At 44.2% G+C, this 24,037-nt stretch overlaps 4 protein-coding genes across 4 annotated transcripts in view; 1 reads left to right on the forward strand and 3 right to left on the reverse strand.

Moving 5' to 3' along the window:
* Positions 1 to 679, reverse strand: part of Aven (apoptosis, caspase activation inhibitor) — a 55,434-nt gene extending 54,755 nt beyond the window's left edge. The window contains exons 1-2 of the mRNA XM_013014308.1: positions 641 to 679; positions 226 to 348 (exon numbers count right to left, since the gene is read on the reverse strand). Of these exons, the coding sequence (XP_012869762.1) occupies positions 226 to 348; positions 641 to 679 (162 nt within the window). The remainder of the gene's footprint in view (positions 1 to 225; positions 349 to 640) is intronic.
* Positions 680 to 5,581: 4,902 nt separating this feature from the next.
* Chrm5 (cholinergic receptor, muscarinic 5) lies at positions 5,582 to 7,187 on the forward strand. Its single transcript, XM_013014364.1, has one exon. It carries the CDS (start codon positions 5,607 to 5,609, stop codon positions 7,185 to 7,187), a length of 1,581 nt encoding a protein of 526 aa, XP_012869818.1. The 5' UTR covers positions 5,582 to 5,606.
* A 2,701-nt stretch (positions 7,188 to 9,888) lies between these two features.
* Emc7 (ER membrane protein complex subunit 7) lies at positions 9,889 to 16,403 on the reverse strand. Its single transcript, XM_013014309.1, has 5 exons — positions 16,381 to 16,403; positions 15,475 to 15,594; positions 13,902 to 14,040; positions 12,636 to 12,716; positions 9,889 to 10,355 (listed from the first exon to the last, which is right to left on the reverse strand). The coding sequence occupies exons 1-5, from the start codon at positions 16,401 to 16,403 to the stop codon at positions 10,203 to 10,205; spliced, it is 516 nt and encodes a 171-aa protein (XP_012869763.1). The 3' UTR covers positions 9,889 to 10,202.
* Positions 16,404 to 21,339: 4,936 nt separating this feature from the next.
* Positions 21,340 to 24,037, reverse strand: part of Katnbl1 (katanin p80 subunit B-like 1) — a 23,173-nt gene continuing 20,475 nt past the window's right edge. Inside the window, exons 9-10 of the mRNA XM_013014429.1 lie at positions 23,349 to 23,442; positions 21,340 to 22,296 (exon numbers count right to left, since the gene is read on the reverse strand). Coding sequence (XP_012869883.1) covers positions 22,264 to 22,296; positions 23,349 to 23,442 — 127 coding nt within the window. The 3' untranslated portion in view covers positions 21,340 to 22,263. The remainder of the gene's footprint in view (positions 22,297 to 23,348; positions 23,443 to 24,037) is intronic.

Here is a 24,037-nt window from a genome sequence, read left to right on the forward strand (position 1 = left end):
GGTCCAGGCCCGGTCCTGGCGCTCGGACGCGGGAGGAGGGGGCCGCGGACGGGCCCCGGGGCGCGGCCCCTCCCAGCAAGCACTGCGCCCTCAGTTCCACCTCCCACGGCCGGGAATCCAAGTCGGCTGGTGGCGCTGGCCTGTGCTGGACGCGGGCTGGCCCGAGGGTGTGACTGGGGGGACCCGCCCGCCCCGCCCCGGGCGGCCGACAGAGCCGGGCCTGACCGGGCATCTCATCCCGGGGGGAGAGGGGACGCTGCGAACACTGGACACTGGGGGCCGCTGGACGCTGGGGGCCGGTGGACGCTGGGGCCGCTGGACACTGGGGGCGCTGGACACTGGGGGCCGCTGGGGACAAGGACCATTTATGATTCAGCACAAAAATAATGAAAGGGCCAGCACATGGGCAGCGGCCCTGACAGCCAGACACTGAGAGTTCGCAGTTCTCACTGTCAGCCTGTGCAGGGTCAGGCCCGGCCTCCTGCCTTGAAGCCGCTGACCCCCCAGGACAGTGACCCATCAGAGGACAGCCAGGGTCAAGGCCAGAGGGACCCCCTGAGCCAGGACTTGGCAGTGAGCCGGGGTAAGTCAGCTTTCCAGGCTGACAGAACCTCTGAGATTCTCTGCTTAAGAGACCCACAATCTCAAAGGCAGTCAACACATGGAGGGCATCTCCCATGGCCAGGAAGGAAGGTGAACATTTTATACCCCAATGACACTTTAAGGAGCTTTAGGGACGGGTTGGGTTACACACACACACACACACACACATACACACACACCCCAAATAAAAAGAAACAGGGCAATTCCTAAAATATGAGATGATACTTAGCATCCTCACTCCCTGCTACTGACTTTGAGATTCTTTGATGAGTCTAGCTCATATAGAAAATAATCCTATCCTCACAATACTCTGGTTGAACAAGGTAAGACTGCTCCCAACCAAGAGCACCAAGGAGCGGGGTCGGCACTAGACACACGTCAAATGCCACCTGGTTTTGCTTCATGTAAAGGAGTCCATTTCCCTGCCTGTCCTACAATGATACAATCATGTCATCACAGTAATACTCCTTTCTGTCCATAAGTTTGGCCCAAAGGCCCAATTTTATTCCTAGATTAACTCCTTCACTTCAAGCACTGTTACAAATCTCTTTATATGCCTCAGAGCATATAGTACAGTGACAAGTGGGGTTTTTTGTTTGGTTGGGGTGTTTTTGTTTTTGTTTTGCCATTCCTGGGGCCCGAACTCAGGGTCTAGATGCTGTTCCTCAGCTTCTTTTGCTCAAGGCTAGCCATTTCTGGCTTTTTATGTTAATGTGGTACTGAAGAGTTGAACCCAGGGCATCACACATGCTAGGCAAGCACTCTAAGCCACATTCCCAGCCCTGAGATGAGTGTTTTTAAAAATATGCCACAAGCTGGGTGCTGGTGGCCCATGCCTGTAATCCTAGCTACTCAGGAGGCTGAGATCTGAAGATCGTGGTTCAAATCCAGCCCCGGCAGGAAAGTCCATGAGACTCTTATCTCCAATTAACCACCAGAAAAAGCTGGAAGAGGTGCTGTGGCTCAAGTTGTAGAGCACTTGCCTTGAGCTGAAGTGCTCAAGGACAGTGTTCAGGCCCAGAGTTCAAGTCCCACGACCAACAAAAAAGATAAAAATAAAAGCATGCCACAGCTATGGGTGGTGGCTCCTACCTGTAATCGTAACTACACAGGAGACGAAGTTCTGAGCATCATGGTTGACAACCAGAGCCTGGATAGAATCTCCAGTTAACCCAAAGAAAATCTAAACTCAACATGTGGTTCAAGTGGCTCACTCAAGAGTGCCAAGGGGCCTCCAGTACTAGCTTTAATACTTAATGCGCTCTCTCTCTCTCTCTCTCTCTCTCTCTCTCACACACACACACACACACACAATGTGAGCAAAAAGGATTGGAGGTATATCTCCAAGGTAGAACAGCTGCCTTGCAAGCATGAAGCCCTGAATTCAACCTGTAGTACCCAGCCAAAAACAACAAAAGGCATTTTAAATCCTGTTCCATGTGTCATCTCCAGAGACATTGAGAAGTTACTGCTGAATTGCTGTATGTCTGTGAGTAGCATCTGAGTGCACCATTCCAAAGAGGCTAGAAAGCTATTGCTTTAAAATAGTCATCAAGAAGGGAAGTCCAGAACTTTCCTTCCTCACACATTTTCATTGACAGTTCTTCCCAATACCTAACCTATTGTTGCTACTTGTGTTTTAATATGCTGGCTCTTGATGTATTCCTGAAGAGGAAATTAGGACGAACAGCTCACCAGTGCCTTTCACAATAGCAACATGAGCTGGCAGGGCCATGTCCCAGGTAGGGACTGAACCTGCGATGAAAGCTTCCCCCTGTGGTTGCTATAGACGCAACGAAACATGGCAAGGACGGGTCAGGCAAATAGCTTCTATGAAGAAAGGGATTTCACAAAACCATGATCTAAGCACAGCTTAGAAGTCAAGACCTTGCTCAAGGAAAGAAGTTTATTTGGAGCAGTGTTACCCTCTTGATTTTTATGTTGTTTTGCTTCACTTATATTTTATAAACAGGGGCATAAACTGCCAGGGTTGGAAACAGAGGCTTTTGTTCACCCTGGGAACTTCGTTTAGTGATGGGCAATGAATCTGGGATGGTTTTGCATCTAGAAATAAAAAAGCTGTCCACAATAAGGAAGGAAGAGACTTGTACATTTCAGCAGCTATAAAAGTTCAGAACAACCCCCACACAAGACTCGTCTGACACTTCACAGCCTCTGCGGCCCCTGCCTCCCCCGAAAGGAGGCTCTCCTCCAAATACACAGTCTTGTCCTCAAAAAGTAAACTAATGTGGGCAGAGTGTGGTGGTGCACATCTTTAGTCCTAGCTACTCCACAGGAATATGAAGGAGGCTAGTCTGGGATGAAGTTCAGACCCTAACTGAAAAAACAACAAGCAAAATGGCAGAGCCCCTGCTGGGAGCACAAGAGTCTGCGTTCAAACCTCAGCACTGCCAGAAAAGAAGGAAGAAAGGGTATAGCCGGGCATTGGTGGCTGCAGCTACTCAGGAGGCAGAGATCTGTGGATCATGGTTCAAAGCCAGCCAGGGCAGGAAAAACTGTGAGATTCATTTCCAGTAAACCACCAGAAAGCCGGCAGTGGCGCTGTGGCTCAAGTGGTAGCTCAAGTGAAGAGCTGAGGGACAGCACCCAGGCCCAGAGTTCAGGCCCCACAACTGGACCCAAAAAAAAAAAGAAAGAAAAGAAAAGAAAAGAAAATCAATAGGCCTTAACAAATGTTGTCATCCTTGCGTCTACTAGTATTAAGACTGGCCAATAGGCAGGCCAGGAACTGCCTACACAGCATGCTTGAGAGTCATCAGAAAGATACTTCTTGAGGGTAGGTAGGAGCCTGGTCAAGGCCAGCTCCAGCTGAAAGCATGACAGTGCCAGTGGTTCAGCCCTGTCATCCTAGCTACTCAGGAGGCTGACATCTGAGAATCATGGTTTAAAGCCAGCCCAGGCAGGAAAAGTCATGACATTCTTATTTCCAATTAACCACCAAAAAGCCAGACATGGATCTGTGGCTCAAGTGGCAGAGAGCTAGCCTTGAGAAAAAAAAAAAAAAAAAAGCTCAGGGACAGTGCTCAGGCCCTGAGTTCAAGCCCCAGGCCTGGCAAAAAAAGAAAATCATAGGCCTCAACAGATTTTGTCATCTTTGTGTCCATTAGGCAGTAGGCAGGCCAGGAACCGTCTACACAGCATGCTCTGAGATACTTCTTGAGGGCTGAGCAGAGTAAACCATCCACATAATGCTGGTGGTGCGGGCGGTTAGACAGTCGGTAGGATATTGTGATCCAGGCCAGCATGACAACTCGGTGAGGTGCCAGTGGCTCAGCCCTGTCATCCTAGCTACTCAGGAGACTGACATCTGAGAATCATGGTTTAAAGCCAGCCCAGGCAGGAAAAGTCTTAACATTCTTATCTCTAATTAACCACCAAAAAGCCAGACATGGACCTGTCTGTGGTCATAGATCCCTAACCTTGAGCAAAAACAGCTCAGGGACAGTACCAGCGCTAGCCCTGAGCAAAAAAAAAAAAATGCTCAGGGACAGTGCCCAGGCCCTGAGTTCAAGGCCCAGGACTGATTAACAACAACAACAAAGCATGAAATACTATCTGAAAAATAACCAAAGCAAAAAGAGCTAGGGACATAGCTCAAGTGGTATAAACCCCAGTACAGTCCAAAACAAAGACAGTTCTGCCTTAACCCTTATCTCAAGGTGCCTAGAAATTTGTAATTAAATAGTATTCATTATGTTAAGGACATGGCTCAAGTGACAGAGTGCTTGCTTAGGAAGTTCAAGGACCTGAGTTCAATCCCGGGGACCACACACACAATGTAGCTTGTTTTAATACCATCAAACACCTCTGAAAGGAAAGATAAACAATAGCAGGAGTTACCTGTGGAAAGTGATTTGGAGCTTGGAGGCCCAAGTTGGGATGGAGACTTGAGTCCAAGGGGAGGCCCAAGTTGGGAGGGAGAAGAACCCTCTATCATTCCTTCTCATTATCACTGAAATCTCTATCATGTATACACAAAAGGAACTCTTCTTTTAGTTTAAATTTAGTACCCTCATTACTACAATGCAATCACCAAAACAAGGAAAAAACAGCTCTAACTACATGGATACTTAAACTATCATGATGACAAAATTCAGTGTAAACCTTAACAATGTATCCATTTAAAATAACTGTATTTGGAAATTGACTGTTATAATCATGAGGAATAAAACAATTAGTATTGATAACCTGATCACAAGATGGCTTAGAGGAGAGTTTTTCCTAAATTTACATTTGATATCAGTTGAACTTTTATGAGGAACATACTGGTTTATGGACAGAAAAAAAGAATAACCTAAAACATTCCTGTGACTTTCCTCCTAGTCCAAGAATGGAGGGAAGGTCATTGTTTGCATTTCTGAACAAATTCCAACCTCCTCCCATCACAGATGGAAACCAAGTCCGGGAGCCAAGTCCAGGCAGGGTGAAACAGCCTAGTATGGTCTTGGCTCACAACAGTTCATCAATAACGTCTAGACACCTGCAGTCGAGCACGCAAGAGGCAGAGTCAGGCAGATCGGCAGCTCAAAGCCAGTCTAGCTACAGAGTAGATTCTGCACAGGTATAACCTGTTTTCCCAGTGCACCACCAGCAAGAACTTAGGAACAAGATTTCTGCTCTGAAGGTCACGGCAATCTGAAGTCATCTCACCTGCTGTCCTTGCTCTTTTTACTCCTCCCCAATAATCAATTCTTTTTCCTTTTCATCTCTCCAGATGTTGCCACAGAGGGCAGTCATTTCACACACAAAAAGGGTAATCACAAAGCGAAGGAGAATGTCACAACAAAATATCACCAAAAGTGGATCTTGAGCACCTGGCTCTGACCACATTTGATATCCGTTAGACACGATAAAACAACGGTGGAAAAGAAAGTCATGCTGGTGGTTGAGCTACTGTGTTTCCTTTTCTTCCAGATATGTGCAGAGGACAGATGACTGTCTAGAACCTAAGACTTCATCCTCATGTAAATTCTTGCCCCAGGATGGAAGGAGAATCTTACCACAATGCAACCACGGGAGAAGACCCGCCTTCAGAACCCCGGGGGCTGTGGGAAGTCGTCACCATCGCCGTGGTGACGGCTGCAGTCAGCCTGATCACCGTGGTGGGCAACGTCTTGGTCATGATCTCCTTTAAAGTCAACAGTCAGCTGAAGACAGTTAACAACTATTACCTGCTCAGCTTGGCGTGTGCAGACCTCATCATTGGGGTCTTCTCCATGAACCTCTACACCACCTACATCCTCATGGGACGCTGGGTTCTCGGCAGTCTGGCCTGCGACCTTTGGCTGGCCCTGGACTACGTGGCCAGCAACGCTTCTGTCATGAACCTGCTAGTAATAAGTTTTGACCGATACTTTTCTATCACAAGACCCCTGACGTACCGGGCCAAGCGTACCCCGAAGAGGGCTGGCACCATGATCGGCCTGGCCTGGCTCATCTCCTTCCTCCTCTGGGCCCCAGTAATCCTCTGCTGGCAGTACCTGGTTGGGAAGCGGACGGTGCCACCAGACCAATGTCAGATCCAGTTCCTCTCCGAGCCCACCATCACATTTGGCACGGCCATCGCGGCGTTCTATATCCCTGTTTCCGTCATGACTATCCTCTACTGCCGAATCTACCGGGAGACGGAGAAGCGAACCAAGGACCTGGCTGACCTCCAGGGCTCTGATTCTGCGGGCCAGTCTGAGAAGAGGAAGCCGGCCCCCACGGGTCTGCTCCCGAGCTGCTGTGGTGGCCCAGGGCCCACCCCGGCCCAGAGAGGGAGGAGCCGGGCCTCCTGGTCACCCTCCCGCAGGAGCTCCTCCACCCCAGCGAAGCCATCCCAAGCCCCTGGCCCAGGCACTCACTGGGCCAGAACCGAGCAGCCCACGAGCTGCAGTAGCTACGCCTCCGAGGAGGAGCAGAACAAGCCGCCTGCTCAGCCTGTCTTCCAAGTGGTCTACAAGAGCCAGGCCAAGGAAAGCCCAGGGGAAGAATTTGGTGCTGAAGAAGAGATCAAAGAAACGAGAGCTCAAACTGAAAACAGTGACTGCCACACCCCAAAATACTTCCTGTCCACAGCAGCAACTCACAGACTCAACAATCAGAAATGCATCGCCTATAAGTTCCGGTTGGTGGTAAAGGCTGATGGGACCCAGGAGACCAACAATGGCTGTCGCAAGGTAAAAATCATGCCTTGCTCCTTGCCAAGGCCCAAGCACGCTTCGGCCAAAGGCCTGGACCCCAACCTCAGCCATCAAATGACCAAAAGGAAGAGAATGGTCCTTGTCAAAGAGAGGAAAGCAGCCCAGACCTTGAGTGCCATCCTCCTGGCCTTCATCCTCACATGGACCCCGTACAACATCATGGTTCTGGTGTCTACGTTCTGTGACAAGTGCGTCCCCTCCGCCCTGTGGCACCTGGGTTACTGGCTGTGCTATGTCAACAGCACAGTCAACCCCGTCTGCTACGCACTCTGCAACCAAACCTTCAGGAAGACCTTCAAGATGCTGCTTCTCTGCCGCTGGAAACAGAACAAGGGAGAAGAAAAGCTGTACTGGCAAGGGAACAGCAAGCTACCCTGAAGCGCCAACAGCTTCCTCAAAAGCAGGACCACAGTCTGGTTCGCTGATTGTATTCAGAGTCTGCTGTCATTTGGAGTCCCTGAAACATTTAACGACACAAGGTCTGCTTGATGCCAAAGGGTCACAGCCATACCCACGGCTGCCTGACACCTCTAACATCTGCCAGTGAAGCAGAGACAGGCTCCAGAGCCTTCACACTTGAGTCACATGGACAATGACCAGAGACCACATGGAAACTGATCCTAAAAGTTTTGTGCAGTATGTTTGTGTCTATGCAGTTGTCTTCTTCCAGTGAAAATGAGAATGTAAGTCGGTAGTACCTATGAGAGTGCCGGTCGACCGGCTTCCAAGGGTATATTTTTTTCGTAAGTCATGAGTATCTATGCTGCTGCTCTGGTGTGACCTGTACTGTGGTGTGTTTTCTTGCCTTCATCAAGTGAAGCTCTTGCTTTTCCCTCTGAGCCCACTGACACCCTGTGAGGCTCCCCAGAACCACCTTTCCTCTCAGAAGCGGGGGTCCAGAGGACCTGAGCCTGGTCAGACCCGGTGCTTCACAGTGGCCGGGGGAATTTTTCCATTTTCTCTAAACCAACATTGTGTGGAGTACTTAGTGCCCATCTGAAGTCATTCATCCGCTGCAGTCTTAGGGGGAGTTGTGTAAGAAAATGAACAAAGATCTGCTGGGTGGTCCAGCATGTGCAAGGCCCCGGACTGGACCCCCAGCACTAGAGCAAAAACAAAACCCAAAAGCTTCTATCACAGTAATTCATGAACATTAAAGCTATAAACGTGCTTAGAACATTAAGAGTATTAAAAACCAAAGTTAGCTGAAGTCTATATTTAAATGGACTAGAACTGAGATAAGCACAGTGTGAAGAGTACTTGCCTAGGATGCTTGAGGTCTTAGGTTCAATACCAGTATCAGAAAAAAACAAAACCAAACTCAACATGCTCATTTGCTGACGCTAAAAATGAACAAACGTGTGAGAAATTGAAAACACAGAGCATAAAAGATTCACAGAAAGAAGCAGTATAGTGATACCAATTAATCTGAAGATGGAATGCTCCTGCCAGACACTGATTGCATTTGCAGATGGATTTTAAACCTCTAGGCTTAAGCTGTGTGCAGCAGCACACACCTGGACGGTGCACACACTTGGGCCCTGGAGGCAGGTGGGTGGGCCATTCTCTCAAGAAGAAAATAAGTAATCTCTAGACTTCATTGAATGTAGGCCAGCTCTTCTCAACTTCATTTACCACAATGGTGGAAGAAAGAGCTGGCTGTTTTCCTGAGAACTAGGTAAATACCTAGTTCTCACCTCACCTCCTACCGGTGAGGAGCTGTGTCAAGCCTGAGTGCCAAGGAGGCTGCCAGCAGGACAAGGCCAGTCAACCCTCACCTGTCCTCCTGCCCTACAGCCACTCAGCACTGAGAAACAGCTTAGATGCACCATGGCAGCTGAGCCTTTGTGAAGGGTAGGCCGACATCTACCAAGAGTTTAGTAGAAAATACTCACTGGCTCCATTCTCTAGGACAGCGGCTGCCTATGGGACAACAGGTGTGACCACAAGAGCAGTTCACTCTTCATGTAAGGCAACAATAAAAATCCGCCCACAGAAACAGCATGGTAAGCCCACATTGGGCAGACAGCCTCACCAAAGAACAGAGAGCTGGAGTGGGAGGTTTTTGTTCCTTTTTTTTTTTTGGTCTTTTTTTGTCCGTCGTGGGGCCTGAACTCTGGGCCTGGGCGCTGTCCCTCAGCTCTTCAGCTCAAGGCTAGCGCTCTACCACTTGAGCCGCAGCGCCACTTCTGACCTTCTTCTGTTTATGTGGCGCTGAGGGATCAAACCCAGGGCCTCATGCATGCAAGGCAAGCGCTCTACCACTGGGCCACCTTCCCAATCCTCTTTTGTTCCTTTTTTATGAAATTAACACTTAAAGTCAGCCAGTTTTGTCTACGCATATTGACATGAACAAAAACCATGGCTCATCAAGCCTGGGGTGAAGTCCTCAGAATGAACAGACCCCACGGACAGAAGGGTGTGGTCTGGCCTCACCTCCTGTTTCCTGCGCCCCTACTTCTCCAGCTCAGCCTGCACTCGCTTTTATACTGGATGTTGTGTTGCTACCGATGTGACTTGTTTCTCCTTGGCTGTGAACTTGATAACCAGTCATAGGATCTTTATTCTCCATACATGCTTTGCTTAAACAAAGACTGCTGTCAATGATTCTGGCCTTTGATTAGCTCCTTGGTGAGAGTCCTCTGAGGACAAGCTGTTGTTGGCATTTTGTAACTGTGAAATTTGTTCCTAAACCTCTGGATTGCACTACCCAGTCATCTGCTGTAAATACCAGAATTACAGCAAAACATTTGTATTGTACTAGCATTGATCTGGATATTAAAGGGATGTAATCACACAGTGCTCTAAGGCAGTGTTTAAATAAGAAAATGAAAGACGGGCACCAGTAACTCACGCCTGTAATCCTAGCTTCTCTGGAGGAGCTCTGAGGATTGCCGTTCAAAGCCAGTCCAGGTAGGAAAGTTCCATGAGACTCTTTTCTCCAATTAACCACTGAAAAGCCTAAAGTGGAGCTGGCCTTGAGCTGAAGAGCTCAGGGACAGTGCCCAAGCCCAGAGTTCAGGCCCCACGACTGACAAAAAAAAGAAAGAAACAAGTTCAAAAACACAAGATAACTTAATCTCTGGATTAAGATTTTTAATATATGTAATGTATAGCATTTCATATAATTTATTTATGTCATTTTCTTCAGGACACTGTAATTAATTCAGTGACATTAATATTGACCTCATATAGACAAAGATGAAAGCTGGGTTTTCTTGTGTACCAAGTACAAAACACATGTGTGAAAAAGTTAACATCCACAACAGTGGCATGAGATCAACTTCCAGGACGACTCAAGTTTACAGCAGTTGCTCCGCTAGGTTCCCCAACAGGGCTGGATGCCCCCAGGCTGCTGTCTGGGCGAATGACTGACAGCAGTGACCCACCTGACTACCTCCTTTTGCCAGCTCCACTTTTGCCGGTTTTACTGCTGCCACTGCTAGATTTGCCAGATGATTTTGAAGAGAAGAGTCTTGTCATGAACTCGGAAACATCCGGCAGTTCGTGGTTAGAGTTCAACATGTTCATGGACTGCTCCATCTCCTGCAAGGAGACAGAGCACAGACACTGACAGGCCTGGGACACCGCACCGCTCTGCGCCTCTCCGCGCAGCGCCCCGCCCCCTAGGCTTCTCTGCACTATCTGAGGAGGAGGGAGAGAGTAGATCAAGAAAGAGGTAATAGTTCTGAGCAACAGTGCCATGCTATGCTCCAAAGTTCTGTACTGAGGCTGGCACCATGGTACAGCGCTTGCCTGGTGGTGGGCCCTGACTTTGAGCCCCAGCACCAATGAAACAATAATAAAAATAAAAAGCATTTTAGGAGGTGGGAAGGTGGCTTAGTGGTATTAGTGCTTGCCTCGCATGCATGAAGCCCTGAGTTCAATTCCTTAATACCACCTAAACAGAAAAAGCAGCAAGTGGCACTGTGGTTCAAGTAGTAGAGCTCTAGCCTTGAGCAAAAGAAGCTGAAGCCCTGAGTTCAAGCCCCAGAACTGGGGGGCGGAGCAGGGGGGAAGCATTTTACCTGAACACTATTGGTAATAGTGTCCCCTACCACCTTTATACCACTAAGCATGTTGGTCCTTAATGACTGTCTAATGAATGCTTGCCTGTGGTTTTACTCAGCTTATACTTTAGTAAACTTTTTTTTCTGACAGACAGTAATCGTATTCCTGTCTTTTTTGTTTTGCTTCTGCAATACTGGAGTTTGAATTCAGGGTCCTACACTTGCAAGGACAGTGCTCCACCACTGGAGTCTGGAGCTCTGCCTCCTGCCCCTTATGCTTCAATTATCCCTCAGGTAGGGATAATTGTTCCTGCCCTGGCCAGCTTCAGCTCTCAATCTTCCCACCCACCGCACATCTGGATTATTTATTAAGATGGGTTCTAGTCCAGGCTAGCCTCAAACCACAATCTCTCAGATCTTTTTTTTTTTTTTGGTAGGTCATGGGTCTTGAACTCTGGGCCTGGGCGTTGTCCCTGTGCTCTTCAGCTCAAGGCAAGTGCTCTACCACTTGAGCCATAGTGCCACTGGTTTTCTGGTGGTTTATTGGAGATAAGAGATTCACAGACTTTCCTGCCCAGGCTAGCTTTGAACTGTGATCCTCAGATCTCAGCTTCCTGAGTAGCTAGGATGACAGGCATGAACCACTAGCTTCCAGCAATCTCTGAGATCTTGGCGTCCAGAGTAGCTGAGATCATAAGCCTGAGCCACTGAACCTTGTCTTAACATTCAGTATTCTTTTTTCTTTGAGACGGGGTCATGCAAGGTACTCCATGTTTATCTTAAATTTATCTTAAATTTGTACTTCTCCTGTCTCAGTCTTCCAAATGCTAGGATTACAAGCATGTACTACAGTGTCCAGTAAGGTCATGCTTTCAGATATATAAAACCAAAGCATCAAACACTAAATACCACGTTACCACACAGGTTTGAAAGGTAACTGTAGTAATTTTAAGACTGATTCCTAAGTTTTAGTAAAAACTCTATGAATGCTTTTTTTTTGGGGGGGTCCAGTCGTGGGCCCTGAACTCTGGGCCTGGGCGCTGTCCCTCAGCTCTTCAGCTCAAGGCGAGCGCTCTACCACTTGAGCCACAGCGCCACTTCCGGCTTTTTTCTTTTTGCTTATGTGGTGCTGAGGAATCGAACCCAGGGCCTCAAGCATGCAAAGCAAGTGCTCTACCACTGAGCCACCTTCCCAGCCCCTATGAATACTTCTTATGTGTAGTCAGTTACAGTATCTAAAGCAAGCAACACCAAGGTCACAAAGCAAGATACTGGCGTGACAGCAGAAGGCTTTGGCACTTCTGAGGTCTGTGATTACCTTAAAGCTAACAATTTTGAAAGACATTAAAAAACCCAATAAGCAAATACTACATTGTCTATCATTTCAAGTGGGAAACGAGTCTGAGATGGCTCTTCCCACAAAAGCAGAATTTATTCATAGACTTTAAACACAAAGGTGCTTTTATAAGTGAGGCAGAGAAAAAAAATGATCAAGAATGAATCTATATGGTAATAGGTCTTGAATCATACAAAACTGGTGTTATCAACTCTAAAGTGAATGCTCAATTCTAAAGCTTTTTCAGTCAACAACTTTTTATATTGCCTACTAGGGGCAAAGTACTGTGCAAAAAATTAGCTTTTCTACTCAAGACTAGTACTATAACCAGTTGAGCCACAGCTTCTCATCTGGCATTTTGCTAGTGAGTTAGAGATAAGAGTCTCTTGGGCTTTCCTGCCCAGGCTGGCTGACCTCAATCCTCAGATCTCAGCCTCCTGAGTAGTTATATGGATGACAAACACTGGGCAATAAGCTTACCCGTCTCATGTCAGGATCACTTGTGTTGACTACTTTCGGCAGAAGCACAAATATTAATAGTGGAAGAACCATCATCATAACCTATAGAAGGAAAAAAAAATCAGGCTATTTATCCCCCATTTTACAGTTTGCAAAATAAATGGCATTTAAGATGCAATGATAAAATTAAAGACTCCACTGTGTGCACAGCATAGAACTTGTAGCAATCACCTCAATTCTACCCAGCTAGTTGACTGCAAGATGCTACCTGTCTGACTGCCGTAGAATATCTCAGAGTGAAGAGTCTTGTGTATGTGTGTTTGGTCTATATTGACATCCTACTTGTTTGTTTCCTTCTTCCTGAAATCTGGCATTGGGAATGGGACCTCAATGAAATGACTATGTGATCTTGGAGAAAACACTGTCTTACACTGCTCATCAAAAAACATCCTATGGAGCCTGTAATAAATACATTTTTTCAGTTTTGAAAATGACATCAACTCCTTTAGTACTGCATACAATTGTTTAATTTCAGAATATAGGGCTAGAGCTCAAGTGGTAGATGCCCTGAGTTTCTACCAGAGTATCCTTAGTACCACCAGACAGGAGGAGGGAGAGAGAGAGAGAAGGAGAGAGAAGGAATGAAGAGGAGGGAAAGGAGGAGGGGAGAAGGGATCAAGGGGAGAAAGGATGAGGAGCAGGGGAGGTGGAGGGAGAGTCTACATGCATACAAGCTGGAGCAAACACGAAAATAAAGCTTTAAGTTTCATCGCTGATTTCTTCCATTCTACCTACCCTCCCACCTTTCTCTCTCTGATAACAGATTCTAGTTATCCCAGTCTAGAAGTTCTACAACTCCTAGTCTTATGATCTAAACAGTTATCAGTAAGAAGTACAATCAAAATTTAGACAATTACAAGATAATAATTTAATTGCAAAAGCAGCTAAAAAATTTGTTTCTGAAGAATGTATTGTTTTATTAGAAGCGACTCATATCAGTGTTGTGATGTTAAAATCTCTTTTCCCTACCTATCTGCCATCACAGGGCTGCTTAGTAACTCATTTATCAATGCACTAAAACACAAATATACAAATTGTGGGTGCGGGAGCACCACACATGATTTACTTCACACTCAATTTCAATTAAAAACCTTCATCAAAAGTATCCAATTTCAAATCTACAGTAGAATTCTCACTGTCAGTATTTTCCCCATCTCACAGGAGCTTGAAGTTTCCAACTGGCTAAAGCAAACCAAGGATTACGAGATGAGTTAGCATCATACATACCATTGGGTTCATCAGGAAGTCTGTCCAGCCCCAGGACTCCCTTTTAATGAAGTAGGAAGGGGGGCCTGAAGACTTCATTTGAAGAGGGTAGGGAAGTCGCACCACTTCAGATGTCTTGATGTAATTCACATATCTTGCTCTGACAAAGAAGCACCATAAAAGCACCCATAATTCTACTAACAGGATGAGAGCTGGGACATAGACAAGTGGCAGCTACATGCCAGCCTAATTATGCTTTGCACCTTCTAAAGAGGTGGCTGGGATAACAACCCTTCCACCCCAACACGGTTCCTGCAGTTACCTGGTCTGTGCTTTACTGAAGTACCATACAGTAGTCTGTGAACTGACAGAAGACATTACCCCTTAAAACTGTTCCACAAACTTCATGGTCAGATAAGACCCAAGGAAGATGCTAGTGCCCTTGCCATGAGACAATAAAATGAACAAATAAATTTGTTCTGCTTCAGTGAAGGCAGACTCTGAAAACTAGACATCCACACAATCATTCCAACCTCAAATGGGTTTTGCTGTTCCACATTCACAGCCTTCATTAAACCAAAGTTCTGTTCACCTCAATAATTTCAAAACCATGTTCATTTAACTTAGAAACTCAGAAATTCATCCAGGCATGGTGGCACAAGCCTGTAATCTCAGCCAAGGCAGGAGGATCCCAAATTCAAGGCTAAGATTACCTATCAAGACCCTGATTTAAAAATGAAAATTCTGGGGCTGGGAAAGTGGCTCAGTGGTAGAGCGCTTGCCTTGCATGCATGAGGCTCTGGGTTTGATTCCTAAGTGCCACATAAGCAGAAAAAGCCGGAAGTGGCGCTGTGGCTCAAGTGGTAGAGTGCTAACCTTGAGCTGAAGAGCTGAGGGACAGCACCCAGGCCCAGAGTTCAGGCCCCCGACTGACCAAAAAAAAGAAAAAAAGAAAAAAAGAAAATTTCTGAGATTCTTTTTTTACCCTCAAATACTTTCCTCCTTTTTCTTTACCATGATCCTCACGTTGAGACAAACTCCACAATGTAACCTATTGTTAGCCCTAGAAACACTACATTTCTATTGCATACTAAATATTCCTGAAAGGAGGAACTATAGAAATTTCTGGATCAATGCTGTATCACATCACAATATTAATGTTAGTATCAAAATATTTCAATGAAAAACAGGTGATGAGTAGTACTTCCAATTCAGAAAAGATAAATTATTCCTCAGTTAAAAAATTCCTATCTTGCTGGGTGCTGGTGGCTTCTACCTGTAATCCTACTCAGGAGGTTGAGATCTGAGGATCTCTGTTCAAAGCCAGCCTAGGCAGGAAAGTCTTTGAGATTCTTATCTCCAATTAAACACCAGAAAACCAGAAGTAAAGCTGTGGCTCACAGTGTTAGAGAGCTAGCCTTGAATGAAAGAGCTCAGGGACAGTTCTCAGGCCCTGAAGTCAAGCCCCACAAACAAAAAATAATAAAATAAAATAAAAAATTCAATCTTCAATTTACCTTTCAATTCTGAAAAGAATACATGCTGAAGGATTCAACAGCCTAGCCTTTGACAGAAACAAATCAGGTGCCCTCACCTCATTTTTCCCTTTGAAGTGATGTCCACTCGGACAGGATCAAACTTGTAAGCCGGAGAAATAACCTCCACAACATACGATCCAGAAGGCACATCGTGAACCACAAAGCTCCCATCTGTCCTGGAAAAACGAAAGTCATATTTAGACCCAGTGAAAGGCTGTTTGTAAATCATCTATTAATACCCAAAACAATACTCAAACCACCACCACCAACAACAAAAAATAATTAGAAATAACTACAAAGAGGAGGAGATGGAGGAGGAAGAAGAGGAACAGGAGCTGGGGGGAGGGAGGGACAATAGCTCACACCTATAATCCTAGCTATTCAGGAGCTGAGATGTGATGATCACAGTTCAAAGCCAGCCAGGGGAAGAAAAGTCCATGAAACTCCCATCTCCAATTAACCAGCAAAAAACTGGAAGTAAAGATGTGGCTGAATTCAAAGCCTAGTTCAGGCACAAATAAATAATGATGAATAAGTTTTTCCAAATGTATAGTATTCCCCAAATATATAGTAAAGCAAAACAGAATCAAACTGTAAACCTCGAGTTAATTTGTTCTTGGGTTGGACAACCTGTCATTTGCCCTTCTCTTTGCAGACTGCCTTTGTATACTGCCTCCTCCATCATCTCACAGAGGCTAGCTCAGGGCGCAGGTCATCGCAAGGCCCTCCTCTCCTTTACAGGTTCTCTCTCCCTCAGGCAGGAGGCAATAAAGCCAGAACTACACCGTTCAATGCTTTCCTTGACTCTGAATTGTAATTTGAATGCATCTTGCTCTGTGGCCCATGCTGGCATCCCGCTTCTCTGCCTCCGGAGCACTGGGCATGGGTAGGCACCACCATACACAGCTATCTTGTTTCTTCACAGTCACACCCAGTTATCTTCTGTTTCTTTACAACCATACCCAGCTATCTTCTGTTTCTTCATGGAACCCTAACTGAACCAATTTTAAAATATTTTCTTCATCCAGAAAAAACTACAATTCCACTAAACTGATGATTGTATAACACACACACACAAAAAAAAATCAAAACAAATTTTTTTTTTTTTGGGTCTGGTTGTGGGGCCTGAACTCTGGGTCTGGGCGCTGTCCCTCAGCTCTTCAGCTCAAGGCTACCCCCTACTTGAGCCACAGCGCCACTTCCGGCTTTTTTCTTTTTGCTTATGTGGTGCTGAGGAATCGAACCCAGGGCCTCAGGCATGTAAGGCAAGCGCTCTACTACTGAGCCGCCTTCCCAGTCCCTCAAAACAAATTTATGTTTCATTTTAGGTAAATACTTTACTTAAAGAGATAACACAAGTTTTATAATAAAAACATTTTAGTCAGGCGCTAGTGGCTCACATGTATAATCCTATCTATTCAGGCGGCTGAGATTTGAGGATCGCTGTTCAAATCTCACCATCTCAAAAAAAACCTGAAAACGACTTAAACAGCCCCAATATTATGGCTTATATACACAATAACACTAGTAAGAGATGGCATATGGTTTTAAGTCCCAAATCCCCTCAACTCCATGAGTCAGGTCTCAAGAGGCCTCCAAAAGTCCTGGCTATGAGCCACACCTGTGTATAGGTACTCAAAACAGCTATTACACAAATTACCCAATCCTCCTGCAACAAAATTGTCACCATAAATTCATCATGTTACTTCTATTAATTATTATATAAATAATGTAATGATTCTAGTGCTAATGCTAATGATGGCATTACAAATGTAAGAACATGAAGAATGTGAAATGGACTTACAAGTTCTTTACAAACATTAAATAAATGAAATAAAAATAAATAAAAACAGCAGAACATAAAGTATAAAACAGGTGAGATGATTCAGAAGAGTTTAACAGGCAGTAACAAAGCCGGGTGCTGGTGGCTCACGCCTGTAATCCTAGTTACTCAGGAGGCTGAGATCTGAGGATCGCGGTTCAAAGCCAGCCTGGGCAGACCGTGAGACTCCTATCTCCAATAAACCACCAGAAAACCGGAAGTGGCGCTGCGGCTCAAGGGGTAGAGCGCTGGCCTTGAGCTGAAGAGCTGAGGGACAGCGCCCAGGCCCGGAGCTCAGGCGCCAGGAACGACAAAAAAAAAAAAAATCTATTAAAAAATCTGACTCATGAATTTGGTATAATTCCTGTATTATGTTCAATGGTACAGAAAATAGCTTATTCCTAACTGGCCAGAATCAAACAGGGTGGCATCTATCAACTAGCAAAAACCAGCAACAAGGTATCATTTTCTTCAACAAAGACCTGGTCTGATTTGAGTGAAAAGTTCTGACGAGGCAGTTGGAAAAGGACTAATGTGTGGCAGCTCTAGAAAAAGATTTCTTTGCTGGGAGCTGGTGGCTCTCCTGTTATCCTAGCTACTCAGGAGTTTGAGATCTGAGGATCTCAGTTCAGAGCCAGCCTGGGCGGGAATATCTAGAGACTCATCTCCAGTTAATCACCAGAAAACTAGAAGTGGCACCACTGTGGCTCAAGTGGAAGAGCCCTAGCCTTGAGCTGAAGAGCTGAGGGACAGCGCCCAGGCCCAGAGTTCAAGACCCACTACTGACAAAAAAAAAAAAAAGACTTCTTCTAGACTGCTCTCAGGGGTGACCAGCTAACAGGAGGAGGACAGCTGGCTACTTGGTAGAGATGGTAAAAAAGAGATTATTATGGTTATACAGGACTGGAAGGGCTGACTTTAATCTTGAGGTTTTGTGATTCTTTATTTGGAATCTTAACAGCTGTTGTTTTCAACTGTTTGAGATTTTAATAATAGTAGTCATGGAAAAACCATCATTTCTCACATGCCAAGTGAAAAGACTAAACACACATGAAAGAGAATGCTAGCTGTTACCATTTAGTCTTTCAACAGAAAAAAAATATATGAGAGTTCCATTACAAGAACTCATACCGTGGGGCTGGGAAGGTGGCTCAGTGGTAGAGCGCTTGCCTTGCATGCCTGACGCCCTGGGTTCGATTCCTCAGCACCACATAAGCAAAAAGAATAAAAGCCGAAAGTGACGCTGTGGCTCAAGTGGTAGAATACTAATCTTGAGCACAAAGAGGCTCAGGGACAGTGCCAGACCTTGAGTTCAAGCCCCACAACCAACTAAAAACAAAAATAAGTAATCTAGTGAGCTCTTAGGAAGCTGTGTATGAAGGTTGAGCTTCATTTTTCAGCACCCTGCTTCACCTATGGTTTTTAGTCATAGCAACTTTCTTGAAGCAAAAAACGGTACGTTCATCAGGAGACTCACAAATGTTATGTCCACACATCTATAACAGTCACACAGTTTGAATTGTGGCATCTCAGCGGAGTGATTTCACCTTGGTGAGTCTGTTCCCTCACATGGAAATGGGAAGCAGAGTCCTTATGTCCAACTGTGCATCCTTTGTGATTAGCATGCACCCAGACAGACAAAGCAAGCACCCTGGCTCTGGTCAGGCTCACCACCTGAACTAGTTGGCACACCACTCACATGGTGTTTGGCCTGTGCCTAGCTAGCATGCAGAATTGATGGCATACAGTAAACAAAAACTTCAACATACCTTCATCACACCTGTTAGCACTGGGAATGTAAGTTTTCTTCTCTGGAAACTTTAAGAAAGCTGTACAACCAAAATAACTGGAAAAAAAAGGGATTTACATTCGTCTTTAACTTGTAGAAAAAATATTTTGAATTTGGAGTTCTGTTTTGTATATGTAATTCAACTACTGTTGAGATAATTGCTTGTTTGGTATCTTTAGCATATAATGGCCGTGTACATACATTTTTAAACTCTCTAAGTTACAAGTTACTCCGATAACTGCTAATAAATATTACTGGAATGCACTTCAAGTTGCACCACTGTATGTCAGCTGTTTTCTTCTTAAAAGATGGGACAAAAGATTAAGAGATAAACATAGCTGACTGGAAACCCATACCATATGTGACACGGCCAGCAGGGGTGTCAGCTGCTGCCTGCAGCTGAAGCAAACTATAAATATCTCAAAGTATTTGATTGCAAATATATAATGCAGTTTCTCAAATGTCACACTAGTTTTAGCTTTTTTTTTTTTTTTTTTTTGGTACTAGAGCTTGCACCTATACTCTCATTATACTTTTTTTTTCTGGGTCATGGAATTTGAACTCTGGGCCTGGGCACTGTCCCCCAGCTCTTCAGCTCAAGTCTAGTGCTCTACCACTTGAGCCACAGCGCCACTTCCAGTTTTCTGATGGTTAATTGGAAATAAGAGTCACACGGATATTCCTGCCCAAGCTGGCTTTGAACCACGATCCTCAGATCTCAGCCTTCTGCATAACTAGGATTACAGGCTGATATCTGACTTTTTGATACTCCAAAATTTAAAATGACACAGTATGTTAGAAATGTTATTTTGACTATATTACCCATGATTTTACTTATCTTCCTGTGTGGCGGTCAGGGTTCCTGTGACCATGAGCTGAATCTGTGTGGCCAACACCTGAGGGAGGGCACAATCTGTAGTCATGAAATTATTCTGAACAAACTTAAGAGGACCAGTTCATATCCTTAGCTACTCTCCAACCAAGTTACCCTACTCAAATGGTTAAATAAGAAGACTATGATAACAAATGAAATTAAAACAAAGAAAAGCTGTATTTCATCACCTTAAGTTTTCAGAGATGACACAGGTTTACAATTCAAATTCTCACATTCTGGAAGATGTCTTCTGAAATAATTCACCACTCAAACCAAGAGAGTGCAGTAATCTCGAATTAACCTCATCTAAGGATGTAATAACCAGTTACTGTAACCAATGCTCACTGTAAGGAAGCTGCATGAAAGAGGTATACAGAAACAACTTGTGTATGCAGGGGATGAAACTGATTGAATAGGGTGTAAATGGGTGTAAAGACCTAAAAGTGTAACTGTAACTGAGATCAGCCAATAAAAGAGAGAGCTCAGTGTAAGGTAACATTTTAACATGTTTATAGCAAGACTAGAATTCATAGCAATAGTCACTAACTAGGTAAATGTTAAACATGTACAGTTTTTAGAAACACTAAAAAGAAATTTGTATCTTTGTCCAGATGACTGTCAGCCTTATTGAAGAGGATAGCTGGGTGCCAATGATTCATACTTGTAACTAGCTACTCAGGAGGCTGAGATCTGAGGATCACCATTCAAAGCCAGCCCAGGCAGGGCAGTCTGTAAGACTCTTATCTCCAATTAAGCACCAAAAAAGCTAGAATTGGAGCTGTGGCTCAAGTGGTAGAGCACTAGCCTTGAGCAAAAAAGCTCAGGGACAGCACCTAGGCCCTGAGTTCAAGCCCCAGGACCTGCATAAAAAAGAGAAGGTAATATGAGCCACTAGTTGTGGTATCAAACTCCAATCACTTTCAAGATATGGAAGATTAAGAGTTGTAACAAAATTGTAGAACCAGGTTCAGATACTAACACTGGCATTTAAAAAAATGACCACAAGCTGGGTGCCAGTGATCCACATCTGTAATCCTAGCTACTCAGGAGGCTGAGATCAGAAGATCGAGGTTCAAAGCCAGCCTGGGCAGGAAAGTCCATGAGACTCTTATCACCTATAAGCCACTCAGAAAACTGTTAGTGGTGCTGCAGCTCAGGAGTGCTAGCCTTGAGCGAAGAGCAGAGGGACAGTGCCCAGGCCGAGTGCAAACCCCACGAGAAAGACCAGAAAAAAAAAAGAAATCATATACAGTTTTCTGGCATTCCATACTAACCATTAGAGGAGGTAGTAACATTAAGTTGGAAGTTAAAATACAAGGTCAGTTACCAGAACTGTAAACAATTCTAAATCACTGTATGTAATTCTTGAAAGCAAATGTAGTGAAAAAGAATTCGAATTCATATAAAAAAATCAGAATTAAAAAAGCAAAAAAATAGAAATATTTAGTGAATTTATACTCAAATAGAAGCAGTTTAAAGAACACAGAAACGAAAAATATTAGAAATCTATGTACAAAAAGCAGATATAAATTAGTCAGCTCTGCACATTTCCAGTTAAACATTCATAGATATACATATTCATCTTTTTCTTTATATAGATAAATACATACGTGATAGGAGAATTGTGGGGAAAAAAATCAGAAATACTAAAAATACACTCTCAAGTTTCAAAATGTGTGTAGTATGTTTCACAGAACAACACTACATAAATGTAAACCCCTGATTTATTTCCATGATTTTCATCATACCAGAAGCATGATTGGTTTTAATTTTTTTTAAAAAAACAGATATTGGTATCCTATCACATTGGCTTATTAATAATTAAGGCATTTTTATACACAGTGTCAGTGTGGACAAAAAACATTTTAATATTGATTACTTACTATGGTGTTTCAAACTTTCAAAGTCTTTTCTACATAAGAAAATAGCTGCATCCATTATAGTGTTTCTTACAAAACACAAAAATTAATGATTGATTTTTGTAGTTCTAGTAATAAGTCCTCTCTTATTTCCTCATATAGTATAAATGATCTTCCTTTGCAGGATTGCAGTTAAGACCAGTAGTTCTTAAACATTGTTACCAAATAGCCAAGCATCCCAAAGCAGCAGGTGAACAATCTTCACAGTGCATTTCCACCTCTCTGAAGTTGGAGCTGCTCCTTTTGGATATTTTCCCACTTCAATGTGAAGTAGATTGCTACAAGTTTCATTAGTGGTTTCATTATGTGGCTTTTGAAAGAAAAAGGATTTTGATTTTTTTCACCCCACAGTTCACAGTTCTCAGAAGAGACCTATTTGGGGAAATCGTATCATCCAATGATGTTCAGAATAACCAGATGCTCCTTAGTAGATGAAATTTCTCAATGCAACTGTAATAAATAAGCATCTACATCCTTGAAAGATAAAAACATTTCATTAGCTATTGCAGTAACTTTATACATAACCCATTTTCTTTTCCCTTCCTAAAAGTTTCTTAGATTCCTTTTGTGATCTTTTTTTAACTCAAAGAAAAAAGACAAGTTTTAATTTTTTTTCAGTACTAGGGTTTGAACTCAGGGCCTCCTTTTGAGCCATGTCCTCACAGCCTTCAACTTTTACTTAAATCTGCATTTGTTTAGAACAGAGCTTGGAACAAAGCACATGTTCAACAAAAGCTAGAAGTACAGATGTGGCTCAAGTGGTAGAGCACTAGCCATGAGTGGAAAAAACTAAGGGACAACTAAGGGACCCGAGTTCAAGCCTCAGTACTGACACAGCATCCTGCAGATGTGTGAAGACATATTCAGTGGCTAATTCTTGTGTTTCCTGCCCCAGTCATATTGATTATCTCTAAGATTTTAGCATCACAAACACAAAACTGACTTTAGATCATATTAGCACAGTACAAAATTATTTTACCAAGAGATTTGGAGAGTTTGTACATGTATAATAGTACTATTTCTAATTTTTGGTGTTGCTGTTGGTCCTGGAGCCTAAACTGTGGGCCTGGGCACTGTCCCTCAGCACTTCAGCTCAAGGCTAGTGCTCTACCACTTGAACCACAGAGCTACTTCTGCCTTTTTCTGTTTATGTGGTGCTAAGGAATCAAGCCCAGGGCCTCATGCATGAAGCAGGCACTCTACCACTAAGCCCTGTGCCCAGCCCCTAATATTATTTCTTTTCTTTTCTTTTTTTTTTGTCGGTCATAGGGGCTTGAACTCTGGGCCTGGGCACTTGTCCCTCAGCTCTTCAGTTCAAGGCCAGTGCTCTACCCCTTGAGCCACAGTGGCACTTCCAGTTTTCTAGTAATTTATTGGAGATAAGAGTCTCATGGACTTTCCTGCCCAGGCTGGCTTTGAACCGTGATCCTCAGACCTCAGCCTCCTGAGTAGCTAGGATTACAAGTGTGAGCCACTGGCGCCTGGCTTTTTCTGATGTCTGACTTTTATGTTTAAATGTAGATTACCTTAGCTATATTACCAGTATATCCTGGAACCAAAGTAAGATGGTTTTCCTGTTCCCACAATCCACTTAATTGTTGTTTTAAAATCTTAATATTTCTGTGAGAGAGGAAAAAAAAGAAAACTGAGCACAGATAGAATATGGACTTTGATAGTAGACATGCTGAATTAATGAAAAGTTTTCCAATTTTTTTTTGTTGTTGTTAGTCATAAGGCTTGAATTCAGGACCTGGGAGCTTTAGTGCTCAAACCTACTGCTTTACCACTATTAGCCACAGCTCTACTTCTGGTTTTCTGCTGGTTAATTGGAGATAAGAGTTTCACATTCTTTATTTTTTTTTTTAGTTTCACATTCTTATCTCCAGTTAACCACCAGAAAACTGGAAGTTGTGCTGTGACTCAAGTGGTAGAGCACTCGCCTTGAAATGAAGAGCTCAGGGACAGTGCCCAGGCCCAGAGTCCAAGCCCCATGACTGACCCAAAAAATAAAAATAAAAAAGAATCTCATAGGCTTTCCTGCCAGGCTGGCTTCAAACTGCCTGGGAGCCACAGCTCTACTTCTGGTTTTCAGGTGGGTAACTAGAGATAAGAAACCAGAAGTGGCACTGTGGCTCAAGGGGTAGAGTGCTAGCCTTGAGCAAAAGCAGCTCAGGGACAGCGCACAGGCCCAGAGTTCAAACCCCAGGACTGGGGG

This window comes from Dipodomys ordii, unplaced genomic scaffold (assembly GCF_000151885.1).
Source record: "Dipodomys ordii isolate 6190 unplaced genomic scaffold, Dord_2.0 Scaffold23, whole genome shotgun sequence".
Lineage (NCBI taxonomy): Eukaryota > Metazoa > Chordata > Mammalia > Rodentia > Heteromyidae > Dipodomys > Dipodomys ordii.